Source organism: Lontra canadensis, unplaced genomic scaffold (assembly GCF_010015895.1).
Source record: "Lontra canadensis isolate GAN:19392208 unplaced genomic scaffold, GSC_riverotter_1.0 scaffold98, whole genome shotgun sequence".
NCBI classification, from domain to species: domain Eukaryota; kingdom Metazoa; phylum Chordata; class Mammalia; order Carnivora; family Mustelidae; genus Lontra; species Lontra canadensis.
This window is the reverse complement of record NW_022631092.1, coordinates 6,116,081-6,139,285: the sequence shown is the minus strand read 5'-3', so window position 1 is coordinate 6,139,285 and position 23,205 is coordinate 6,116,081. Positions and strand designations below refer to the sequence as shown.

The window sequence follows — 23,205 nt, the reverse complement described above, 5'->3', positions numbered from 1 at the left end:
AAGCAGCTGCCTTCGGCTCGGGTCATGGTTCCAGTGTCTTGGGATCGAGTCCCACATCTGGCTCCTTGCTTGGTGGGGAAGCCTGCTTCTCCCTCTGACTCTGCCTGCCATTCCGCCTGCCTGTGCTCACTCCTTCGCTCTCTCGCTCTCTCTCACAAATAAATAAATAAAATCTTTAAAAAATAAATAAATAAAATAAAATTTCAGAATGTTTATAAATTATTTTTTTAAGATTTTATTTATTTATTTGACAGACAGAGATCACAAGTAGGCAGAGAAGCAGGCAGAGAGAGAGGAGGAAGCAGGCTCCCTGCTGAGCAGAGAGCCCGATGCGGGGCTCGATCCCAAGACCCTGGGATCATGACCTGAGCTGAAGGCAGAGGCTTTAACCCACTGAGCCACCCAGGCACCCCTGTTTAGAAATTATTTAACAATAAACACTTAAAAAAAGTTATTGTTGGGGGATCTGGGTGGCTCAGTGGATAAGCCTCTGCCTTCAGTGCAGGTCATGATCCCGGGGTCCTGGGGTGGAGCCCATCATGCTCCCTGCTCAGTGGGGAGTCTGCTTCTCCCTCTCCCACTTCCCCTACCCTCTGCTCATGCTCACTCTCTCTCTCTGTCTAAAATAAACACATAAAATCTATAATAAATTGAAAAATTTGTCTTTTGGGGAACAGATACAAGAAAAAGACATTGGCTTTGTCATTCCTGAAATTGCCTAGTTTTACAGTATTGTTTCATCTCAACTTCTTTGCAAGGAAATTCAAATGGGCAATAAATATACGAATAAAATACAGTGTCAAAAACTTAAAACTTTTAAATGCCCAAGTTTGGTAAGGGGAAATAGGAGCCCTGATACATTATTGGTAGGAATATAAATTGTTTCAAACTTTCCAAAGGATAACCTGATAATGTGCTATATAGAAGCCTTAAAAGAAATTTATACTTTTTGACCCAGCAATTCCATTTCAAGGAATTTATCCAAAGAATTACTCACAGATATGTGTAATAATATAGCTAAAAGGAGATTTATAATAGCATTATGATAACAACTCCAAACTAGAAACAATGACTAATAAGTAACTGACTTAAATTATGGTACATCGGTAAAACAGAATATTACGCTGTTATTTAAAAAGGGTATGGTTGAAAATTATTTTAAAAACTTGAGTTACGGGGCACCTGGGTGGCTCAGTGAGTTAAGTGTCCAACTCTTGATTTCGGCTCAGGTCATATTTCAGGGTCATGAGATTTAGTCCTGGGACAGGCTCTGCACTCCACAGGGAGTCTGCTTCTCTTCCTCTCCCTCTGTCCCTCCCCCTGCATGTGCACACGCAGGTATGCTCTCTCAAATAAATAAAATCTTTAAGAAAAAAAAAAAAACAGAACAACTTAAGTTACATCCTCTGATCAAAAACCTCCAATGACTATTCAAGCCATTTGGGAAAAAAATCCAAAATCTTATTATGACCTACTAGGCCCCATCTGGCCTGGTTCCTGGCTTCCTACCTCAGGGAGGACAACTTCCCCCTGCCCCCACCTCATTCAACTCTTCTGATCTTACTCAATCATATCAAGTACCTTCGGTTTCAGGACATCTACCTTTGCTGTCCCACCTCAGTCTGGGAACACCAGTCCCTTGGTCAGTTCTAGAGCTTACGTCCTCACTATCTAGAGCTTACATCCACCCATGCTTTTGTATGTTTTGTTTTTCTTCATTGCCTTCATCACCACCCACATTATATAATCTATTGCTTATGTACTCTACAAATATTTTCTAGTCTGCCTCCCTCTACTGTAATAGAAGTTCTAGGGAAGCAAGGACTTCGTTTCATATTTTTCTGTATCTCTGATGCCCAGAACAGCACCTGGCTTAAAGTAGGCATTCAGGAAATATACCAAATGAATTTGTTAAATGAATGAATAACATGAAAAAATTCATCTTTACATATTAAGTAAAAAAAATAAAAGATCCAAAACAATATGTATAGTATGGTTTCATTTTCTACATCAAAGAATAGGAAAAAATGCAAGAAAGATGACAATCAAAATGTCAGCAATATTTATGAGGTGCCTGGGTGGGATAGTCAATTAAGCATCCAACTCTTGGTTTTGGGTCAGGTCGTGCTCAGGGTCACGATTGAGCCCCACCTCAGCTCTCCCTCTCCCTCTGCCCCTCCCCCTGCACACTCTGTGTCCCTCAAATAAATGAATAAATCTTTAAAAAAAAGTTACCAATATTTAAACTGTAAGTGATCTGTAGGTACCTTTCATAGTTGCTTTTCTATTTAGTAAAGTTTCTGCAATGGACAAATATTGCTTGTATATTAAGGAAAGAAGTGCATGCTTTTTTAAAGAAATAAATAACAACCTACCAGTCCATTTAAGTTCTTTATGTTGTTTCTTCCTAAAGACAATATCCTCAAGTTTTCTGCAGTGGGGAAAAAAAACACAGTTATTTGTTTATGAGAATCATATTACAGCTGTTGTAAATCTAGTATAATGAAGTGGTTAATAAACTATATAATAAATATACTTATCTAATGAGTAAGAAAGGCTGTATTAATAAAAAGTGGTATTCAAGTAGGAAATTGACTTACTTATCATTGAAGGTAAACACTACAACTATAATTTCACATCATGACAACATGAAATTTACAAATGGTCAGCTATTTTGAAAGCATGGTTTTAAATTGCTGGCTAGGAAAAATACTTCAGGGATAAAATAAGTAAAGAAGATTTGAACTTTAAATTTGGAAGCATATATATTTCAAATCTACTATAGCATAAGGACTCACATTAGAAAATAGGAACATATCTATGTATAGCCTGCCTCACTCCACAAAGGATTAAAAGTGAAATCAAATGAATTAGTATTTTAAAATCTTTTGCTTTCAAACTTTTAAAGAGTTAGATTGTGATTTGCTTTAAAAATGCTTATTTGTGGGGTGTCTGGGTGGCTCATATCATGCCTTTGGCTCAGGTCATGATCCTAGGGTCCTGGGATCCAGCCCTGCATTTAGCCCCACATCCAGCCCTGCACCGGGCTGCCTGCTCCGCGGGAAGCCTGCTTCTCCCTCTCTCACTCCCCCTGCTGGTGTGCCCTCTCTCGCTGTGTCTCTTTCTGTCAAATAATAAAGAAAATCTAAAAAAAAATTAAAAAAAAAAGACAGATAAGGAGGATAACAAAAACAATGATGGTGAGGAATTAAAATTTAAATATTACAAGTATTAAACACAAGACAGATTTGAAAAATTTATAATTAAAAAATCTAATTCTTCCATTTAATTCTAACTCTAAGAAAGCTTTAAAATGTCTTTAAAATGTTCAGATCTTGTGTTCTAATGTTCTTTGGATGACCACATTTAAGACACATGGTTGATATAGTCTCTCTGCCACCTGACAATTACTGTGGTTAAAACAGGTGCCAGTTTCTGGGATTACATAGTGTCTCTGGAATGTTTATTCCCAAAACGAGAAAATCCAAGAACCATCTGTTACTGTGGATCACTTACTTAAGCCATTGAGGTTGGCAATTTTTTCAATGCAGTTTGTAGACAGTGAAAGCTTCCTTAAAAAGAACAAAGGAAAACTTGAATTAATACAAAACAATTTTAAGTGGTATATCAGAAAAATAAATAAATAAATAAATAAATAAATAAATAAATTCTGTATCAGGAATTAATCAAGTGCCCATACAAGATAACATTTAAGTCATGTTTTCTTTTTACACCGAATCCTTTTTTTCCCTCTCAGACATGGCATGTATTCTTTCATTTTTTTTTAAAGATTTTATTTATTTATTTGACAGACAGAAATCACAAGGAGGCAGAGAGGCAGGCAGAGAGAGAGTGGGGGAAGCAGGCTCCCTGCTGAGCAGAGAGCCCGATGCGGGGCTCGATCCCAGGACGCTGGGATCATGACCCGAGCTGAAGGCAGAGGCTTTAACCTACTGAGCCACCCAGGAGCCCTGTATTCTTTCATTTTGAAATCAATCCTCATTTGAAATCAATCCACTTCTGATTACAGAAGTTAATACATATTTATTGCAGAAAATTTAAAAAAAACTTTCTGCAGGTAATTTGGTGTTACCTATTAAATTTTTTAAATGCATGTGTTCTTTGACCCAGTAATTCATTTCTAGGAATACATCCTACTGAAATGCTAATACCAATGCCAACAGACCTATAAGCTAGATTATTTAGTGTATTATTGTAATAGCAAAAAAATGGGGAAAAATCTGTAAACATCTAGCAACTGAGGGATAGATAATGGAAAACTATGCTGTCACTAATACAAATGAAACTGGGCTCCAGATACCAGCTTGGGAAGATGTCCATGATGTGTACTCAAGTTGAAAACCACCTAGCAGAACGATACATTTTATATGATCCCTTTTGATAAAAAGCAGAACTATAGGGTATCTGGGTGGCTCAGTTGGTTAAGCAACTGCCTGCGGCTCAGGTCATGATGCTGGAGTCCTAGGATCGAGTCCCACATTGGGCTCCCTGCTTGGCAGGGAGTCTGCTTCTCCCGCTGACCTCTCTCCTCTCATGCTCTCTCTCTCAAATAAATAATAAAATCTTAAAAAAAAAAAAAGCAGAACTATATATGTGCATGTACGAAGATATTTGTTTGCTTGTGTGTTAAATCATTCAGAAATGAATACTGAGGAAGCCATATGTAATCCTAACCACTCCACAGATTTCCCCAGAGAGAACTACTTTTAATGGTTTGTATATATTTGTCTAGATTTTTTCTACTCATAATTCAGTTATATAAAAAAATAATTTAGGGGTGCCTCGGTGTCTCAGTTGGCTGAGCCTCTGACTGTTGATCTCAGCTCAGGTCTTGATCTCAGGGTCATGAGTTCAGGCTCTGCATTGGGCTCCACAGTGGGTGTGGAGCCTACTTACCAAAAAAAAAAAGAAAGAAAAGAAAAAAATATTGTACAGGGACATAACTACACATTCTTAGTCATCCCTTCTTTTCTTTCTTTTTTATTATTAGTCATCCTTTCTTGACAAAAACATTTAATATTTTAGTTTACTTCATGCAAAAAATATAATAAAAGCTAATTTTATTGAACACAATCTGTGCTCAGTACTCTTCCAAGTACTTTACATAAACTGTTTGAACCATCACAACAATCCTGTGAAGTAAGTACTATTATGATCACCTGTATTTTACAAATGAGTAAACTGAGGTACAAAGATGTTTAGCAATTTGCCCAATATTACATAGCCAGAAAGGGGCAGAGACTAATTTAAATCCCTCCAAAACTGACTCTAAAACATGTGATCTTATCCTTTCTGATATGACTTGAAGAAGAATTATTCATTCTTTTTAATAAAAGCAACTACTGTGCAGTGTAAGTTATTGGTCAAATCTGTATATTTTCCAATAATCCCCAACTCCTGACTACTACAAGTGGAAAATGCCTTAAATCTGGGAATGTGATTGGGGATGAATTCTTTAATTGGTGTCTAGGCAACCTGCCCAAAGAGATTGTCAGCAAAAATACAAATAGGTTGACTCTTTCCAAGCCGCTTCCTAGTACTGTGGTACTAGGTACAAAACCTTCTCAAATATTTGCCTTGGAGATGGCCTTACGATAAAAAGATATCTGACCATTTGGAAACAGTGCTCTTTGAAGCCATGCTTTTGAAGCAAAAAAAAAAAAAAAAATCCAAGATGGAATTTTATATAATACACTGTGCTGTCATCATAAAGGACAAGTTGCATACAATAACGAAGTATGTTTGCTTTTCCCTTTCATTCCAAAGACAGATACTAGTCTAATGCGTGGGTTCACAAATTATGTGTCTAAGAGATACTCAAGTTGCTTATTATAAATACAGATTGGGGCACCTGGGTGGCTCAGCCATTAAGCATCTGCCTTCGGCTCAGATTATGATCCCAGGGTTCTGGGATTGAGCCCCACATCAGGCTCCCTGCTCAATGGGGAGCCTCCTTCTCCCTCTTCCACTCCCCCTGCTTGTGTTTCCTCTTTCACTGTCTCTGTCAAATAAATGAATAAACTCTTAGGGAAAAAAAAAGATTCCTAGATCTCATCAGTAGCTATTTTGTTTCTGTAAATTAGGATGGGGCTTATCTCATGTATAAGGAGATTCTTATGTTGGTAGTCAGTGCACTACACTTCGAAACACACAAGGTGGAGAAAGCAGAAAGAACCCCAGGTGTTTCTACAATATTCTACAGCTCTGAGAAGAGACACTGCTGCCAGAGAGCATGGTCACAAGGTGTCATGGTTGAACTGCCTCAAATTTGTCACAGAAGCTTGCTAAAAAGTACATAGAGTATTTAGAAAATAAGAGGATGAGTCCTAGGATCAAGTCCTATATGGGGCTCCCTGCTCAGAAGGGAGTCTGCTTCTCCCTCTGACTCTCCACTTCTCCTACTCTCTCTCTCAAATTAAAAAAAAAAAAAAAGAAGAAGAAGTTAAGAGGAATTAATATAGATTTGGTACTTAAAGTCATGGGAAAATTACAAAATATTAAGTATAATTTGATCTTCATTAGGAAAAAAAATTAGAAGGCTCTATATCAGAATGCTAATACTGGTTCTCAAAAGGTGGTACAATTTTGGTTAATATTAACTCTTTCCTTTGTGCTCTTTGTATTTTCTAGATGTTTTACAATGTATTTTTATAATTTGAAAAAAATTTTACAGCAGTATCTCTTAGTCCTCTGCTAAGTATAGTGCTGACTGGCTAATCTTATAAGAGAAATTATTAGGTTTTATGGCAGGATAATAGTATTACTGTGTTATTTAGTTTCTCCCAAGAGACAAGGAAACTTCTATTCTCCAGGCGCATTATACAAATTTTACTGTAAAAAAATACTACATTGTTCAAGCTTACTTTATTAGTAGTCCCATAAACCAGTAATCTCTTATGTTTGGCCTTGCCAAAGGGGGAACTGCACTAACCAAACAAACAAAAGAAGAGAAATGAAGATCATAGGAAACAAACACATTTTTTCTGGTTTGTGTATTTAGAAAAGAAAGGGAAAAAGACAAGAGAACTTACTCGCAATTAGCAAGCGTGGACAAGGAGGCATCCATCTTCTCTATAGGGGGAATCTGAGCATAAAGCTTAATCTCTTTGGCTTCGGATGGCTTCTGACTGGTTTTCTCTTCCTATGACAAAAATTAGTTTGGAAGAAAGTGAAACCTGATTGTAACACAGAACTAAAAAAGTACAGACTACCCTAAGGCTTTTCAAAGTTTATTTCAAAACAGTTCTTAGAATTTGATAACTCTGCATTCTTTACAATTCACTTACTGACATTTACTAACTGGCCCTGACAACCAGGCTTCTACCTGGCCGGTTCAGATAATTTACTGATAGGTCCCAACCAAGTGGAAGGGAGGAGGAAAGAAAATAACTTTCCTCTCTGTAATATTTAAAATCCTTGGGATGCCTGGGTGGCTCAGTGGGTTAAGCATCTGCCTCCAGCCTCAGGTCATAATCCCAGCACCCTGGGATCAGTCCCACATCAGGTTCCTTGCTCAGCAGGGCGTCTGCTACCTCCCTCTGCCTGCTGCTCCGCCTGCTTGTACTCTCTGACAAATAAGTCAATATATACAATCTTTAAAATAAAATAAAATAAAATCCTTTAAGAGTTGGGACACTTGAATGGCTCAGTCAGTTAAGCATCTGCCTTCAGCTCAGGTCATGACACCAGGGTCCCAGGATCGAGTCCCTCATCGGGCTCCTTGCTCAGCGGGGAGCCTGCTTCTCCCTCTGCCTGCCTCTCCCCCTGCTTGTGCTTGCACTCTCTCTCTCTCTCTCTCCCTCTGACAAATAAACAAACAAAAGCATTTTTAAAAAATCCTTTAAGAGGGGCACCTGGGTGGCTCAGTGGGTTAAAGCCTCTGCCTTCGGCTCAGGTCATGATCCCAGAGTCCTGGGATCGAGCCCCACATCGGGCTCTCTGCTCAGTGGCGAGCCTGCTTCCCCTTCTCTCTCTGCCTGCCTCTCTGCCTACTTGTGATTTCTCTCTCTGTCAAATAAATAAAGAAAATTTTAAAAATAAATAAATAAATAAAATAAAAAATAAAAAATCCTTTAAGAGTCTAATAATAAACAAAAATACAACAATAACAACATTTTCTTGGGAAGAGTTCTTTGTCCCTAAGCACCCTTTTCTTAAATATGAGATTTAGATCTATAAGATCAACTATTTTGTCATCTTATCTTGCTTTTTCTTTTTCTTTTAATTTTATTTATTCCTTTGCCAGAGACAAAGAGTAAAGCAGGGGGAGCAGCAGACAGGAGAAGCAGGCTTCCAGCCGAGCAAGGAATCTGATGCCGTGATTCCATCCCAGGACCCTGGGATCATGACCTGAGCCAAAAGCAGACACTTTACCGACTGAGCCACCCAGGTGTCCCACTTCTTGTTTTTTCTGCACACAGTTCAGTCTGAGATAGAGCTCCAAAATACCAAGAATTCGGGAAGATGTCATCCTTACAACACAGCCAAAGTCAAAGATAGTAATTTACTCTATAATAATTTACTACTAAATTCTATCTTAGATTTTCAGTACTATGTACACAATTTAATATTACCAATATATGCTGCCTAATAATATTTTCAAAGTACCTCCCTACTTAAAGTTAGTTCTCTCTCTCCAACAAAACAGGAAGCTCCTAAAGTGCAGGACCATTTCCTTTGCTTTCCTGCATTTTCTAGAACAGTGCACTAGCAGACATACAGAGCCTTATTTTTTTTTTTAAGATTTTATTTAACTTATTTCACAGACAGAGATCACAAGTAGGCAGAGAGGCAGGCAGAGAGAGAGGGGAAAGCAGGCTCCCTGCCAAGCAGAGAGCCCCATGCAGGGCTCGATCCCAGAACCCTGAGATCATGACCTGAGCCGAAGGCAGAGGCTTTAACCCACTGAGCCACCCAGGCGCCCCCAGAGCCTTATTTTTAAAATTCAAATTGTAACATGTCAATACTAGAAAATACACAATTTAAAAAACAACAAAAAAGAAAATACACAGTACATTGAAAGAAAAAGATCTAATACACATACACTGAGTACTTATTTTTGTGTCATACATTTGTAGGTTATGAGAGGGAAACTGATACATAGTAGATCCTGAATAAATGTTAGGTTAATCAGTGAAAGAACGAGCTTAGTGTCTTCAATCAATCTTAAAGTTAAAGATTTATGGCCACAATATAATCTAGAAATAGAACCTACAACCCAAAACAAAAACGCAACCACTTATTATTTAAGTAAATTAAGTCCTAAAATCTAATTCAAAGAAAATCTAATCTAATACTAAGCTTATTCCATATTTACTTTTCTTCTTTAAGAAAACAGATTTTTCATTAACCAAACAGAAATGAATTTTTAAATGTGAAGTACAGAGAAGTTTATAAGCACCAAAACAAGAATTCAAATATTTCATTATTCTATCCACCTTATTTTCCCTAGACACAAGTCTGCTGAAAGATTTTTTTTTTCCTGAAAGACTTTTGATTCAAAGCTCAGCCTCAAAAGCAAAAGACATATATTATTCAAAAAACCTTTGATAATATCCACAAAAAAGTTATCACTGGGCATAGAAATTGAGGAGCTATGTCAATACTCTAAGGAAATTCTATTTATGATGCTGAATTACAACTGTTCAAACTTTATAGAATGATTTATTCAAAATATCTATAGTTTATATTCAATTCATTTATTTTATAATGCAGTTTCCTTTCTTATGTTAATATATACCTTAATATTTTTTCCAGCGTTATTGACACTTAACATTGTATAAGTTTAAGGTGATGATCTGATACCTGTATATACTGCGAAATGATTAACACAATTAGGTTAGCTAACACATCCATCACCTAATTTTTTACTTTGGGTGCAAAGAAAATTTAAGATCCACTCTCTTAGCAACTTTCAAGTATATAATGCAATATTATTAACTATAGTCACCATGCCGTATATCAGATCCCCAGGACTTGGCTTATAACTGGATGTCTGTACCCTTTGACCAACATCTCCCATTTCCCCCACACCCAAATCCCCCGCAATCACTGTTCTACTCTTCATTTCCGGGTTCAGCTTTTTTAGATTTCACATATGTGTGAGATCACAGAGTATGTGTCTTTCTCTGTCTTGCTTATGTCACTTTGCATAATGCACTCAAGGACTGTCCATGTTGTAAATGGAAGGATTTCCTTCTTTTTTGTGGCTGAATAATATTCTACTCTGTAGATATACAATTTTCTTTATCCATTTACCCACTGATGGGACATGTAGGGTGTTGATATTGATATAATCCACTGATTTTGATCAGACTTTCCCAGTTTTACTAGTACTCATTTATACACAAGTGTGAATGCATTGGTATGTGCGTATTAAATGTATACAATTTTATCACCTATACAGGTTCATGTACCCACTGCCACAGTTAAGACAGTTAAATAGTTCCAGTGCCACAAAGATTCCTTGTGCTGACTGGTCAGATTTAAATAACTATCCAATAATTCTTGTATGGTTTCTAAAAGAGGTAAAAATTCACATACTCACCCATCTGGCTAGAGCTTCTTTGATTGTTGTTGCTTTTGCCTTAAAAGGAAAGGAAACAAGAGTATCTTTATTGGTATGATTTGTTGATTCGATTTTCACACAATGATTATTAGCCTCAGCATCTACCACTGAAAAGATTAACTTCTTTCTTTGAGACCTTACATGCAAAAAATACAAGTATTTTAACTTCCTCAAATCAGGATGATTTATTTAAATGCCTCTCAGAGAAATTAAGGAAATCATGATGCAATGCCCATATACTTCTCTCCCACTTGGTTTACAGAAAGATACAGTTTTCAACATTTGATATTACAATAGATCTTATGGGTCAGTGGGTTAAGCCTCTGCCTTTGGCTCAGGTCCTGATCTCAGGGTCCTGGGATCAAGCCCTGCCTCGGGCTCTTTGCTCAGTGGGGAGCCTGCTTCCCTCTCTCTCTGCCTACTTGTGATCTCTCTCTGTGTCAAATAAATAAATAAAATCTTTAAAATAAAATTGAAAAAATAGATCTTATTTCATTGATTCTAAGATCGACATCTTTTACGTTTTAATATCTTTGAAATTTGGATGCATTTTACAACCAGGAACAATCTACAATTACTGTGGCCGGGTAGCAATGGTGATGATCTAGAAAAATATTAAGCAATTTATTTAATATACATATATTCTTTTTTATGTTTGCAAATAATGACTTACGATAAAAACCTACATGCCTAAATACATTTAAAAGAACTTTGTCGGGGCGCCTGGGTGGCTCAGTGGGATAAGCCTCTGCCTTCAGCTCGGGTCCTGATCCCAGGGTCCTGGGATTGAGCCCCCCCATCGGGCTCTCTGCTCAGCAGGGCGCCTGCTTGCCTGTCTCTCTCTGCCTGCCTCTCTGCCTACTTGTGATCTCTCTCTGTCAAATAAGTAAATAAAATTTAAAAAAAAAAGAACTTTGTCGATAGGCACAAAATAAAAATTCTAAGTGATAAGAAATTAATTGTCATGATTCAATTCCAACTACTTATTTTTCTTTCTTAAAACATAAAATAACGTTGCACCTTATAATCAATAGTATCTTAGATTCAATTTAATATGACACTTAAAAGTTATTTTATTTCTTTAAGATTTTATTTATTTGACAGACAGATCACAACTAGGCAGAGAGGCAGGCAGGGAGAGGAGTAAGCAGGCTCCCTGCTGATCAGAAAGCCCAATGTGGAGCCTGATCCCAGGACCCCGGGACCATGACCCTATCCGAAGGCAGAGGATTTAACCCACTGAGCCACCCAGGAGCCCGAACACTTAAAACTTTAAATGTGAGAAAAGGGAGACATCTTTTCATTACTGCTAGAGTTCATTTAGAAAAAATCCTAAGCAGGTGCCTGGATGGCTTAGTGGGTTGAAACCTCTGCCTTTCGCCCCAGTCGTGGTCCCAGGGTCCTGGGATCGAGTCCCACGTCAGGCTCTCTGCTCCATGCGGAGCCTGCTTCCTCCTCTCTCTCTGCCTGCCTTCCTCTATGCCTACTTGTGATCTCTGGCTGTCAAATAAATAAATAAAATCTTTTTAAAAAATCCTAAGGAATAACAAAAGGAAAAGTTTAAAAGTACAGTTAACTCTCCAACAAGACAGGCATTAGGGACACCAACCTCCCCTGCCCCAAACCCACAACACAGTAAAAAATCTGAGTATAACTTCTGACTTGCCAAAAAATACTAAAAGCCTACTATCAACCAGAACCTTACTAATAACATAAACATTTGATTAATGCACATTTTGCACATCACATGCATTATATACTGTATTCTTACAATAAAGTAAACTACAAAAAAGAAAATGTTATTATGAAAATCATAAGAGGGGTGCCTGGGTGGCTCAGTAGGTTAAGCATCCAACCCTTAGTTTTGGCTCTGGTCATGACCTCAGTCAGGGTCGAGAGATAGAGCCCCATATTGGGCTCAGCGTGGAATCTGCTCAAGATTCTCCCTCCCTCTCAGCCCCTCCCCTGACTCATGTGCTCTCTCTCAAATAAATTTTAAAAAAAGAAAAAAAATCATAAGAGGAAATACACTTACAGTATTGCAGTGTATTTATTGGAAAAAAATCTGCATATAAATGGACCGGTATAGTTCAGGCCTATGGTGCTCAACTGTATATACCATTACATCTAGAAAGCAAAGACATAGTAATAAATAATCGTTGGGTTAAAAGTAAACTATAAACAACAGTAAAACAAAAAAAATAAAAGAAGAAATATAAAAATTTTAGGAATATAACATTTAAAAGGAAACTTACGGTTTCAAATATATTTATCTATTCAAAAATTAAGAGAAAATAAGAAACAGAAAACAAGCCAAGTATTTGAGATATTTGAAAAAGCACGTCATTGCAAACACAAAGAAGGCTAAGGAAAATACAAAGGAATAAGTCTATAAAAAACAGACCTGAAGAAAAAAAGCTTAACAAAACTAAAATCTGGTTCCTAAATCTCTAGCAAGGCTGACTGAGCAAAAAGAGAGCTGTATGACGAAAACAGAGAATCAGAGGAAATAACAGATACCGCAAAGATTTAAAAATAAAATATCATAAGCAAACATATGGTAGTTTGAAAACCTAGAAAGAATGCATTTCTAGAAAAAACACAAAAGTGTCAAACTGTCACAGGAAGAATCAGAAAATCTGAATAGACCAATAATTATTTTCAATGTTAAAAAGATGACCAGAGATTTACCCTTATCCTCTTCCCCTACATCTCCAAGCTTAGATAATTTTACAAGTAAATCCTGACAAGGTTTCAAGGAACAGATATTCTCTGTTAACAGACAAGTTGTTTTAGAAACCAGAAAAGGAGGGAAAGCTGCCAATTTACTTTATGAGGCTAGAATAACCTTGATGTCATAACCAGATAAGAGGCCCTCCTTACTTCTCAACACAGATGTGAAAATCCTAGATACAACATTAGATCTCCAAAGCCAATGGTGAATAATAATCAGGGTCAAGAATGGCTGATCCCAGGAGCATAAGGATTGTTTAACCAAAAAACCCCATAAATGTAAATCACCTATTTATGGATTAAAGGGGAAAAAATCACATTTATTTCAGGAAGTGAGGAAAAAGTACTTTATAAAATAGTTGTACATCTGGGGCACCTGGGTGGCTCAGTCAGTTAAGAGTCTCCCTTCAGCTCAGGTCATGATCCCTGGACCCTGGGGTAGAGCCCTTCCCCTCCCACAGCCCGCTTCTCCCTCCCCCTCTCCCTCTCCCTCTGTCTGCCGCTCCCCTTGCTTGTACGCTTGCTCTTGCTCTCTCTCTCTCTCTCCCTCTCTCTCTCTCCCTCTCGCTGTCAAATAAATAAATAAAATCTTTTTAAAAAGTAACATTCTACATCTAACATTAAAAGCTCTCAACTAAGAGTTACAAGGAAATTCTTTACTTGATAAAAGCTACATACCAAAAAGCTATCACAAACGCCAGACTTAAGACAGTCATTCATTTCAGCAAATATTCAGTAAGTGTCTACTATATACCAAACATACGTTTACATGCTTGGGAAATATCAAGGAACAAAACAAAGATTCCCAACTTCTATAACTTACATCCACTGGCGGGAGACACGTGGTAAATAATATATTAAATAAATACATTTTATAGTATATTAGAAAGTGACAATTACTAAGGAAAAAGAAAAAACAAAAACAAAAACGCTGAATTTCGAAGAGGTACCAGGATGTGCGTTTATGTGTGTAAAGTATGTGTATTTTAAATAAGGTGGAAAGAAGAGCAAATTGGAAAGGTAACACGAGAAGTCTTCTCTTTATGATCCCCAATACATCAGAGATCCCTACTATCACTGCTGTTGTTTAACATGGTACAAGAGATCTTTATCAATGTTATAATAAAAGAAAATACAAATTGGAATGATTTAAAGGAAGAAATAAAACGCACGATGCGTACGTGATCATTTACATAGGAAATACAATAGAACAAACTGAGAAATAGAACAAATGGAATTCAGCAAGTGAAGAACACTGTTGAGAGAGTTAACAGAAAAGCTGGGAGAAGAGATTTTCAACATAAAACCAACAAAAGACTAATAGAGAATATAGAGGGAACTCCTAAAATTCAAAAAACAAAAAATGGAAAAAGCAAAATAAATATAAACAGAGAATTAACAGAAATTGAAATCCAAATGACTAACAATATCATGAGGTACTGGAACTCACTGAGAATCAGAGGAATGCAGAGTAAAACAACGGAATACTAAAATACATCCTCAGATTGGCAAAGGTGAGAAATTTGGTGAGAATGTAGAACTCTCAGGCAGTACTGAAGGAAGTAAAAACTAGTAGAGAGAGGGGTGGCTGGCTGACTCGGCCAGCAGAGCATGCAACTTTTGATCTCAGGGTGGTGAGTTCAAGACCCACGTTGGGGGTAAAGCTTACTTAAAATCAAAACAAAACAAAACAAACTAGCAGACTTCTGGAAAGCAGTCTGACAATACCTAGGGAAATTAAGTATGCAGAGGCCCTATGACTCGGAAATCTCACTGCTGGGTAGATTTCCAAAAAAATCCCTGTATAGTACCATGAAAAGACACGTCTGATAATACTTTCAAACTGGAAGCAATCTGGCAAGTTGGTTTATGAGGTTACTAGTTCCCTATAGATAGAGGTCAAAAACTGAAATGCCTAAAGGACCAGTGGACAGCTTTTTTTTTTTTATTGTGTTATTATTTTTTTTATTTCTTTTCAGCGTAACAGTATTCATTGTTTTTGCACCACACCCAGTGCTCCATGCAATACGTGCCCTCCCTAATACCCACCACCTTGTTCCCCCAACCTCCCACCCCCCGCCCCTTCAAGACCCTCAGGTTGTTTTTCAGAGTCCATAGTCTCTCATGGCTCACCTCCCCTTCCAATTTCCCCCAACTCCCTTCTCCTAACTCCCCATGTCCTCCATGCTATTTGTTATGCTCCACAAATAAGTGAAACCATATGATAATTGACTCTCTCTGCTCGACTTATTTCAGTGGGCATCTTTAATGGGTAAAGCTGGCCATATAAAGAGAATAACCTCAACTCTGGCATTAGAAAACAGCTGGCACGTGGGACTTGGGACAAGATGTCTCCAAACGTTAAAACTCCATTACTGAAAATAACACCCTTTACTAAGAAAGTAAAGATGCTGCCAATTATACAACACCATCATATTTTAGTAATACAAAAATAGGGCGAAAATGTGTCCAGTGGTGAAATATAGTATTTCTGATTTTTCACAGAGGCCATAAACCTGGGTTTTGATGTGAAATACAATCATTTAAAGACAATGGAAGCTAAGGCAGTTTGTTTTTTTTTTTTTTATAAAGATATTTATTTATTTATTTATTTGAGAAAGAGAGAGAGCGAGAGAGCAACAACACAAGAGCAGGCTTGATCCCAGGACTGGGGGATCATGACCTGAGAGGAACGCAAATGCTTCACTGACTAACCCACCCAGACGCCCCGGAGGCTAACGGATTGTTCATTGACAAAACTATGCTGGCCTGATTTCTGGAGGGCTCTGGACCGACCGGTTTCCAGCCTTAGCTAGCTTCATCTAATTACTGGTTCTGATTCTCTATTTGGCGATTTTCAGTAATTCTCATGGATCAAGCTTTCAAAATCGCTTAGGGCTGATTATTTCTTCACCTGAATATAAACCTAGGTTCCAGAACTTTTTCCTTTCTTTGGTAGTGCTTTTCAGCTAAATGCCTGTCGAATAAAGTAAGGAAAGTGTGCGGGAAAACTACTTTTAAAAGTGGTATTTAATCCTGTGGTTGAAGGCAAGCATGACTTCCTCATCATTTCAATTTCCTGGGCTCAATTTCTGCCCACTTACACAGCACTGGAATCACAAAAAGAAGACAACCAATTGTACTTGTTCTTCATAAACACCTCCACCGGACAGGACAATCACATAGTTGCTAAACAGCTTTGACTCTGTAATCAACCAACAACAACCCTTTTCAAACTGCTAGGCGGAACTACCAAACCTGTACGCAACACTGCACATTTTTTTTAAACCTTTTTTCTCTTTTTTAAAGATTTTATTTATTTATTTATTTGTCAGAGAGAGAGAGCGAGAGAGAGAGCGAGGACATGCAGGCAAAGTGCCAGGCAGAGGCAGAGAGAGAAGCAGGCTCCCTGCCGTGCAAGGAGCCTGATGCGGACTTCATCCCAGCAATCTGGGATCCTGACCTGGGCTGAAGGCAGTGGCTTAACCGACTGAGCCACCCGGGTGTCCCAACACTGCACATTTTAAGGAGGAGATGAGGAGCATCAGTAAGTAAAATCACTCCTTCATAAAGGTCTTTGATTGGATAGATCACGGAGAGATTTCAAATCCCAGGTAGCAGTACGGACGCCCTCCAATTTTAGAATCACTTGAGGTGCACCGTCCAAATGCAATTCCCGAATCCCATTGCATTAAGAATTCATAATCTCCATTCCAGCAAGCTCAGTCTTCAGCCCACTATACTTATGCATACTTAAACTTGAGGAACATCTCCTAATACAGTCTATCCGAATAGGCTTTACAGTGCTACCTAATACCTGCACTTACAGTCCTTGAGAGGACAACCCGGGCACCTCACAGGTAAGGAGTACCGCGGCAGTCGGGGTTACACACACGCCTCTCATAACCAGCTCCCCGCGCCCCGTCTCGCCAGGGGGAAAATGACTGCTACGCACAGAAAAATCCTTATTCGCACTCCGCCTTCATCACCTTTCCCACTCTAATCCGCTCTTTTTCGAGAAGTTCCTGCTCTCTGCGCTCCCTTTCTCTGTCAGAGTCCCTCCACACGCACCCAACCTCCGCTCTGCCCCAGGCCGCCCGCACCCCAGACCGCGCCGTGCCGGGGCTTCTCTTTCGCCTCAGGCCTCTGACTGCGGAGCTAGCGCCGGCGACCGGCTTCCTTCCGCTGACCGAGAAGCGCTCCGACCCTCAACACTCCACAGTCACCCTTTTTCACCTCCAGTCTCCTCTCCTCTTTGACTACGAGGCCTAGAGGGTACTCACCATCCCGGCCGTTGCTACTGTCACTGCTCTGGTTGCTAGGGCCCGCCGAGGTCAGTGCGCGTGCGCACTTCTCGGAGCCCTCCGTGGAGCCCACCCCCGGCAGTGGTCCTTTCTCTCCGCCCTCCGGGTGGCGCGTGCGGGGCATTGTGGGACCTCCCGGCAGCCGCCTCGGTCCTCCCGCCGGGCAGCGGCTCGCTTCCCAGCATGTGCGGCGGGGCTGCTGGGCTCTCGCAGGATGCGAGAGCTCCGCCATGCAGGGTGGTCAGGAGATGCTTTCTACCGAAAGCAGTTTCACTCGCTCCGCAGTGACGTGCCTGCCTAAAGTTGAAAACCTCGCTATAAAATTGCCCTTCCCGTAAACAACTTTAAAAATAAATTCCCTTCTCCCGCAGGTTGCCCATCGCATCCTTGTCTTTATCGCCTGTTATAATTCACCTGTAGTTCGACCTAAACGAAATTCTTTGTTGTTGTTGTTGTTCATTTTATGACTGAAACTAAATTCAGCTGAATTTCCTCGGTTGCCTTTCCCCAACCCCTCCGTGGAGCCAGAGGCGAATGAAAGCATAAAACGGTGATTTTTAGATGACCGAGATGTCCTCTCCTGCTCTCCTCCTATTAAATTAGACAAAAACTGTAAAAATACTGAGTTGCTAGGGGTATGGAGAAATGCGGTGGCGTATATACACTGCTCTTTAAAACTGACACAGCCTTTGTGGAGAGCTGTTGGTCATAGTATGAAAAGCTTTCAAAACGTGTGCACCTCTGGGACCCAGCAGTTGGACTTCTAGGACTTCATCTTGGAGAAATAATCAGACAAGTGCACAGAGATTTATGTTCAAGGTTTTAATAGCAAAAAGTAAAATAACCCAAATGTCAAGAGGGAAAAAATTGGTATTATCAAACATCCAAACAATGAAATAATATACTTCCATGAAGAATGTTGCTGAAAGGGGCCCCTGGGTGGCTCAGTGGGTTAAAGCCTTTGCCTCTGGCTCAGGTCACGATCCCAGGATCCTGGGATAGAGCAGCATACTGGACTCTCTGCTCAGCAGGGAGCCTGCTTCCTCCTCTCTCTGCCTGTCTTTCTGCCTACTTGTGATCTCTGTCAAGTAAATAAATAAAAGAAAAAAGAATGTTGCTGAAATGGGATTCCTGGCTGGCTCAGTCAGTTAAGCTTCCGACTCTTGATTCCGGCTCAGGTCATGATCCCAGGATCCTGGGATCCAGCCCCACACTGGGCTCCTTGCTCACTGTGGAGCCTGCTTCTCCTTCTCCCTCTGCCTGCCTCTCTGCTCACTTGCGCGCTCTCTCTCTGTCGAATAAATGAATAAAATCCTTTTTTTAAAAAGTTGTTGAAATGCATCTATTCACATGCAGTCATGATGTCCTAATTTATAATGCAAGTTACCAAACAAAATAGTTGGTATAATCTTCTTGAAAATGATATACCGCAGGGATGCCTGGATGGCTCAGTCCGTTAAGCCTCTGACTCTCGATTTTGACTCCAGTCAAGATCTGGGGGGGTGGATCTCATCCTGGGCACGGAGCCTGCTTGGGATTTTCTCCCACTCCTTCTCCCTCTGCCCCTGCTCCCACTTGAGCACACACACTCTCTCTCTAATAAATCTAAAAAAATTATATACCGTGGACACATTTAGACATAACATATATCTAAAAGAATATTATGAGAGTCTAATGTTTGCTGCAGATTGAATTGTGTCCTCCCCACTCAAATTCATACGTTGAAGCTCTAAGTCCACTGTGACTGTACTTGGAAAGAGGGCTGTTACGGAGGTAATTTCAGTTAAATGAGGCCATAAGAGTGGGGCCCTAATCCAATATAACTAGTGTCCTTAGAAGAGGAATAAACATGCTAGGAGTGGTGGTCACAGAGGAAAGGCCATCCAAGGACACAGTAAGAAGATGGTCACCTGCAAGTCAACAAGAGAAGCCTCACCCACAACTAACACTGCTGGCATCTTGATTTTGGAATTTCAGCCTCCTGTACTGTGAGGAAATAAATTTCTGTTGTTTAAACCACCCAGTCTGTGGTATTCTACTATGGCAGCCTGAGAAGACTAATATGGTGTTCATTTTGCTTCTCTATTCTCTGATTATTCTATTCTGGAATGTGAATATTTATTTATTTATTTATATTTAATTTAATTAAAAAAATTTTTTTTTTTTGTAGATAGGCTAGGCTCCACACCAGGCATGGGGGCCAACATGGGACTTGAACTCATGACCCTGAGATCAAGTCCTGAGCTGAGATCAAGAGTTTGACCCTTAACCAACCAAGCTACCCAGAAGCCCCTGTAAAGTGGATATTTTAAATTTTGAAATAACAAATAAATTCCATTTTGAAAAAGGTAATTGAATCAGATTAAAAAAAAAACAGGAAACACTGAATTGTTTATTAAAGAAAATTAAAATGGATATTCATAGGGGCGTCTGGATGGCTCAGTCATTTAAGCATCTGCCTTTGGCCCAGGTCATGATCCCAGGGTCCTGGGATGGAGTCCTTCATCAGGCTCCTTGCTCAGTGGGGAGCCTGCTTCTCCCTCTGCCTACCACTCCCCTTGCTTGTTATTTCTCTGACGAATAAGTAAATAAAATCTTTTTAAAAACTTTAAAAAAATAAAATGGGTATTCATAACATATCTAGCCTTTTTGCTTGTAGTGTTTTGTTTCGTCTTGTTTCAGATCTCCATACTACCACACCTCTCCAAACTAGAATTTATCCTGCCTGCCAAAACAGCCACCAGTTTTGCTGAGGTGGCTGAAATGGGAATTTAATCCTTGAACATATCTTCTAACCTAATAGAGTATGCCTTTTGCTCAAAACTGTGGATTACATCAGAAGGCGTTGGCATTAAAGGTAAAATACCACTAGTCAATCCATTCCTTCTTCATGCTTGTTCAGAATGTTATTTACTTCCTCCTCATCATCGGAGGAGGAAACTTTGACTATGAATATGTCTTATTTACCTCCAAATAAACTATTTACCACTACATAAGCAGAAATGTGCTGAGTTTCAGATTCTCAAAGGTTAAAACCATTCACACAGGAAAAGAAAGAATTATAGAACTTGGATCCTTTCTTAGTTCTTCCGAGTCCTACCAAATGGCAAAATAGATTCAAAAAGCTGTTCACCAGAGACTTCGACTTTGGATCTACTTGCTCTTCCTGCAGGCCTAGAAGAAAGTTGAGAGAAAGATTAAAACTACTATTGAAACAGTTTCCCCAAATTCAGAAAATCTGGCAGACCCGTTGAAAAGTAAAGGTAAAAGAGTGTGAATGGTAGCCACTGAGTATGTTAAGGAATCTTTAATTCTCTGAACAAGAATGTGGGTTGAATAAAAGAGAAAGAAAATGTCACATTTACCAGATGATTAGAGATTGAGCAAAATAGCTAAAAGTTACATACCTTAAAACTAAAAAAAATTTAAGAATTTAAAGCTTAGGAGAGTCATTAATTGTTAAGGTCATTTATACAGTCAAAGGTTTATCTGTTCAAATAGAAGTGAGCTTTGTAACAAATTCCAGTAGTCAGTTTCCCAGATTATTATTCTCATTATAATTATTTGATAAAAAGCTAATTTCTCCCCTATGGTTTTGGTCTGTTTAAAAAAATTTTTTTTTTTAAATCTTACATGAATGAGGTTCATGTAAGTTAAACCTGTCTTTGGCTGAGGTCATGATCCCAGAGCCCTGGGATAGGAGCCCCCAAAGGGCTCTGCTCTGCCCTTCCCCCTGGTGCTCTTGCTTTCTCTCAAATGAATAAAATCTTAAAAAAAAAATCTTACATGGATAACCCAAAAATCAGGAGGTAGTACATATGTATTTAGGTATGTATAAAGTATGACACATACACTTTCTTTTGATGTTAATAATTTGAAACATATATTATGTTTTAAAAATAACGTTAATTTGTGGGAGGGAAAGTATTAATACTACAAATTAGGGTGCCAACACTTCATCCTCTGCCAAGAGCCCAAAATATATAGTTCTGACCACAGGATCCACTGATCAAGCAAAATCAAAGGCTGATCATTAATACTTTAATCTTCCCCTTCAATTATGTGGAAGAAAAACCCACTAAACTGAAAGTAAATTCTGAGAACTTTTAACATCTTCTAATTCCGCACATATTTTCTTTAACATTTATTTATTTATTTCTTTATTTGACAGAGAGAGAGGTCACGAGGAGGCAGAGAGGCAGGCAAAGAGAGGTGGGGGGAAGCAGGCTCCCTGCTCCCAGGACCCAGAGACCATGACATGAGCCGAATGAAGGCAGAGGCCCAACCCACTGAGCCACCCACGTGCTCCTCCACACGTATTTTTAAAGTTTAAAATCAAATCTCAGAACTTCAGTTAAAATGATTTTAATAAATTATACTCATCTATAAGTTGCAATTAAAGCTTTAGTGAGGGTGGTGGAAAGTAGAAGGGATGAACCCAGTCTTTACCTCAGATAATTACATTGTCTACTTGTGTCATTATCAGCTCGGGAGGAGAACCGGAATGTGCCTATTTTTAAATATGTTTTTGAAGCAAAGCGTGAAGAAAAGTTTTTTAAAGTTCAAACACAGACATAGAGGAACTGTAAAGAATCAGTGTTTCTCAGTAATTGGTCAGCAGTTTTAAAGCAAGTATTTTAGGATGCCTAACTTTCTTTAAAGATCCTAGAACAGGTAGCAACTAGAAAAAAAAAATCAAAACCTGATTAACAACAGAAAGGATTCTATGACTTCAGTCTTACCACAAATGAATCTCTGAGTCATCTTGTTAGAGTTCACTCCAGCCTCTATTATGAGAAACCTATCATGGTCCAGTGGCTCTTCATCATTAAACCGGGGACCTATATTTATGTATTCAACCCGGTTTAAAACAGTTTTATAATCTCTGGGACACATAATATCAAACTAATTCTCATACACCAGTTTTTTTTTTAAGATTTTATTTATTCATTCATGAGAGACAGAGAGAGAGAGAGGCAGAGGGAGAATCAGGCTCCCTACGGAACAAGGAGCCCGATGTAGGACTCAATCCCAGGACCTGGAGATCATGACCTGAGCCAAAGGCAGATGCCCAAACATCTGAACCACCCAGGTGCCCCATACACCAGTTTTTAGAAACCTTTAGAAGTATAGGAAACAAGGAGGGTAGGTGGGAAGGGTGGGCAAATGACAGATTGGAAACTGGTTTTCACCTAGCAATTACCTTGAGGTCAAGCTAAAACAAACCAAAATTGGAGAAACATGGATATTAGCCAAAGTTACAGGTTCTGGTGAACTTGAAGCAAGTATTCTTACTTCTTTTAAAAGCTTGCAGATGCCCCTGAGAAGTCGAGATTTCAGTCACCACTTGCTAAAAATATTCAATCTAGCCCTTAATTCGTTCTGCACATACTCTAAACTTAAACGTCTAGTTTGTTAGACTTTACCCTAGATGCAAGTGCAAAAATTCCAAGATCTTCTTCCAAGACTCAATCTGAGCAACAGCATGAGCTTTGAGCTGTCCACCTCCCAGAACAGGCACTCCCGACACGGGATCCAGGGATACAGAGAAAAAGGGGCTCTAAGGGGGATCTATTCTAT

At 39.1% G+C, this 23,205-nt stretch overlaps 1 protein-coding gene across 2 annotated transcripts in view; it reads right to left on the bottom strand.

Moving 5' to 3' along the window:
• The window catches only part of DNAL1 (dynein axonemal light chain 1), a 34,232-nt gene extending 16,510 nt beyond the window's left edge, over nucleotides 1–17,722 (bottom strand). Inside the window, exons 1-5 of one of the 2 annotated variants that reach the window (XM_032837294.1) lie at nucleotides 17,605–17,718; nucleotides 10,568–10,606; nucleotides 7,053–7,162; nucleotides 3,517–3,572; nucleotides 2,376–2,431 (exon numbers count right to left, since the gene is read on the bottom strand). In XM_032837294.1, the coding sequence (XP_032693185.1) occupies nucleotides 2,376–2,431; nucleotides 3,517–3,572; nucleotides 7,053–7,162; nucleotides 10,568–10,606; nucleotides 17,605–17,607 (264 nt within the window). In that variant the 5' untranslated portion in view covers nucleotides 17,608–17,718. Of the gene's footprint in view, nucleotides 1–2,375; nucleotides 2,432–3,516; nucleotides 3,573–7,052; nucleotides 7,163–10,567; nucleotides 10,607–17,604 lie in introns of both variants that reach the window. The other variant, XM_032837295.1, reaches the window with a different exon arrangement.
• Between the last annotated feature and the right edge of the window lie 5,483 nt (nucleotides 17,723–23,205).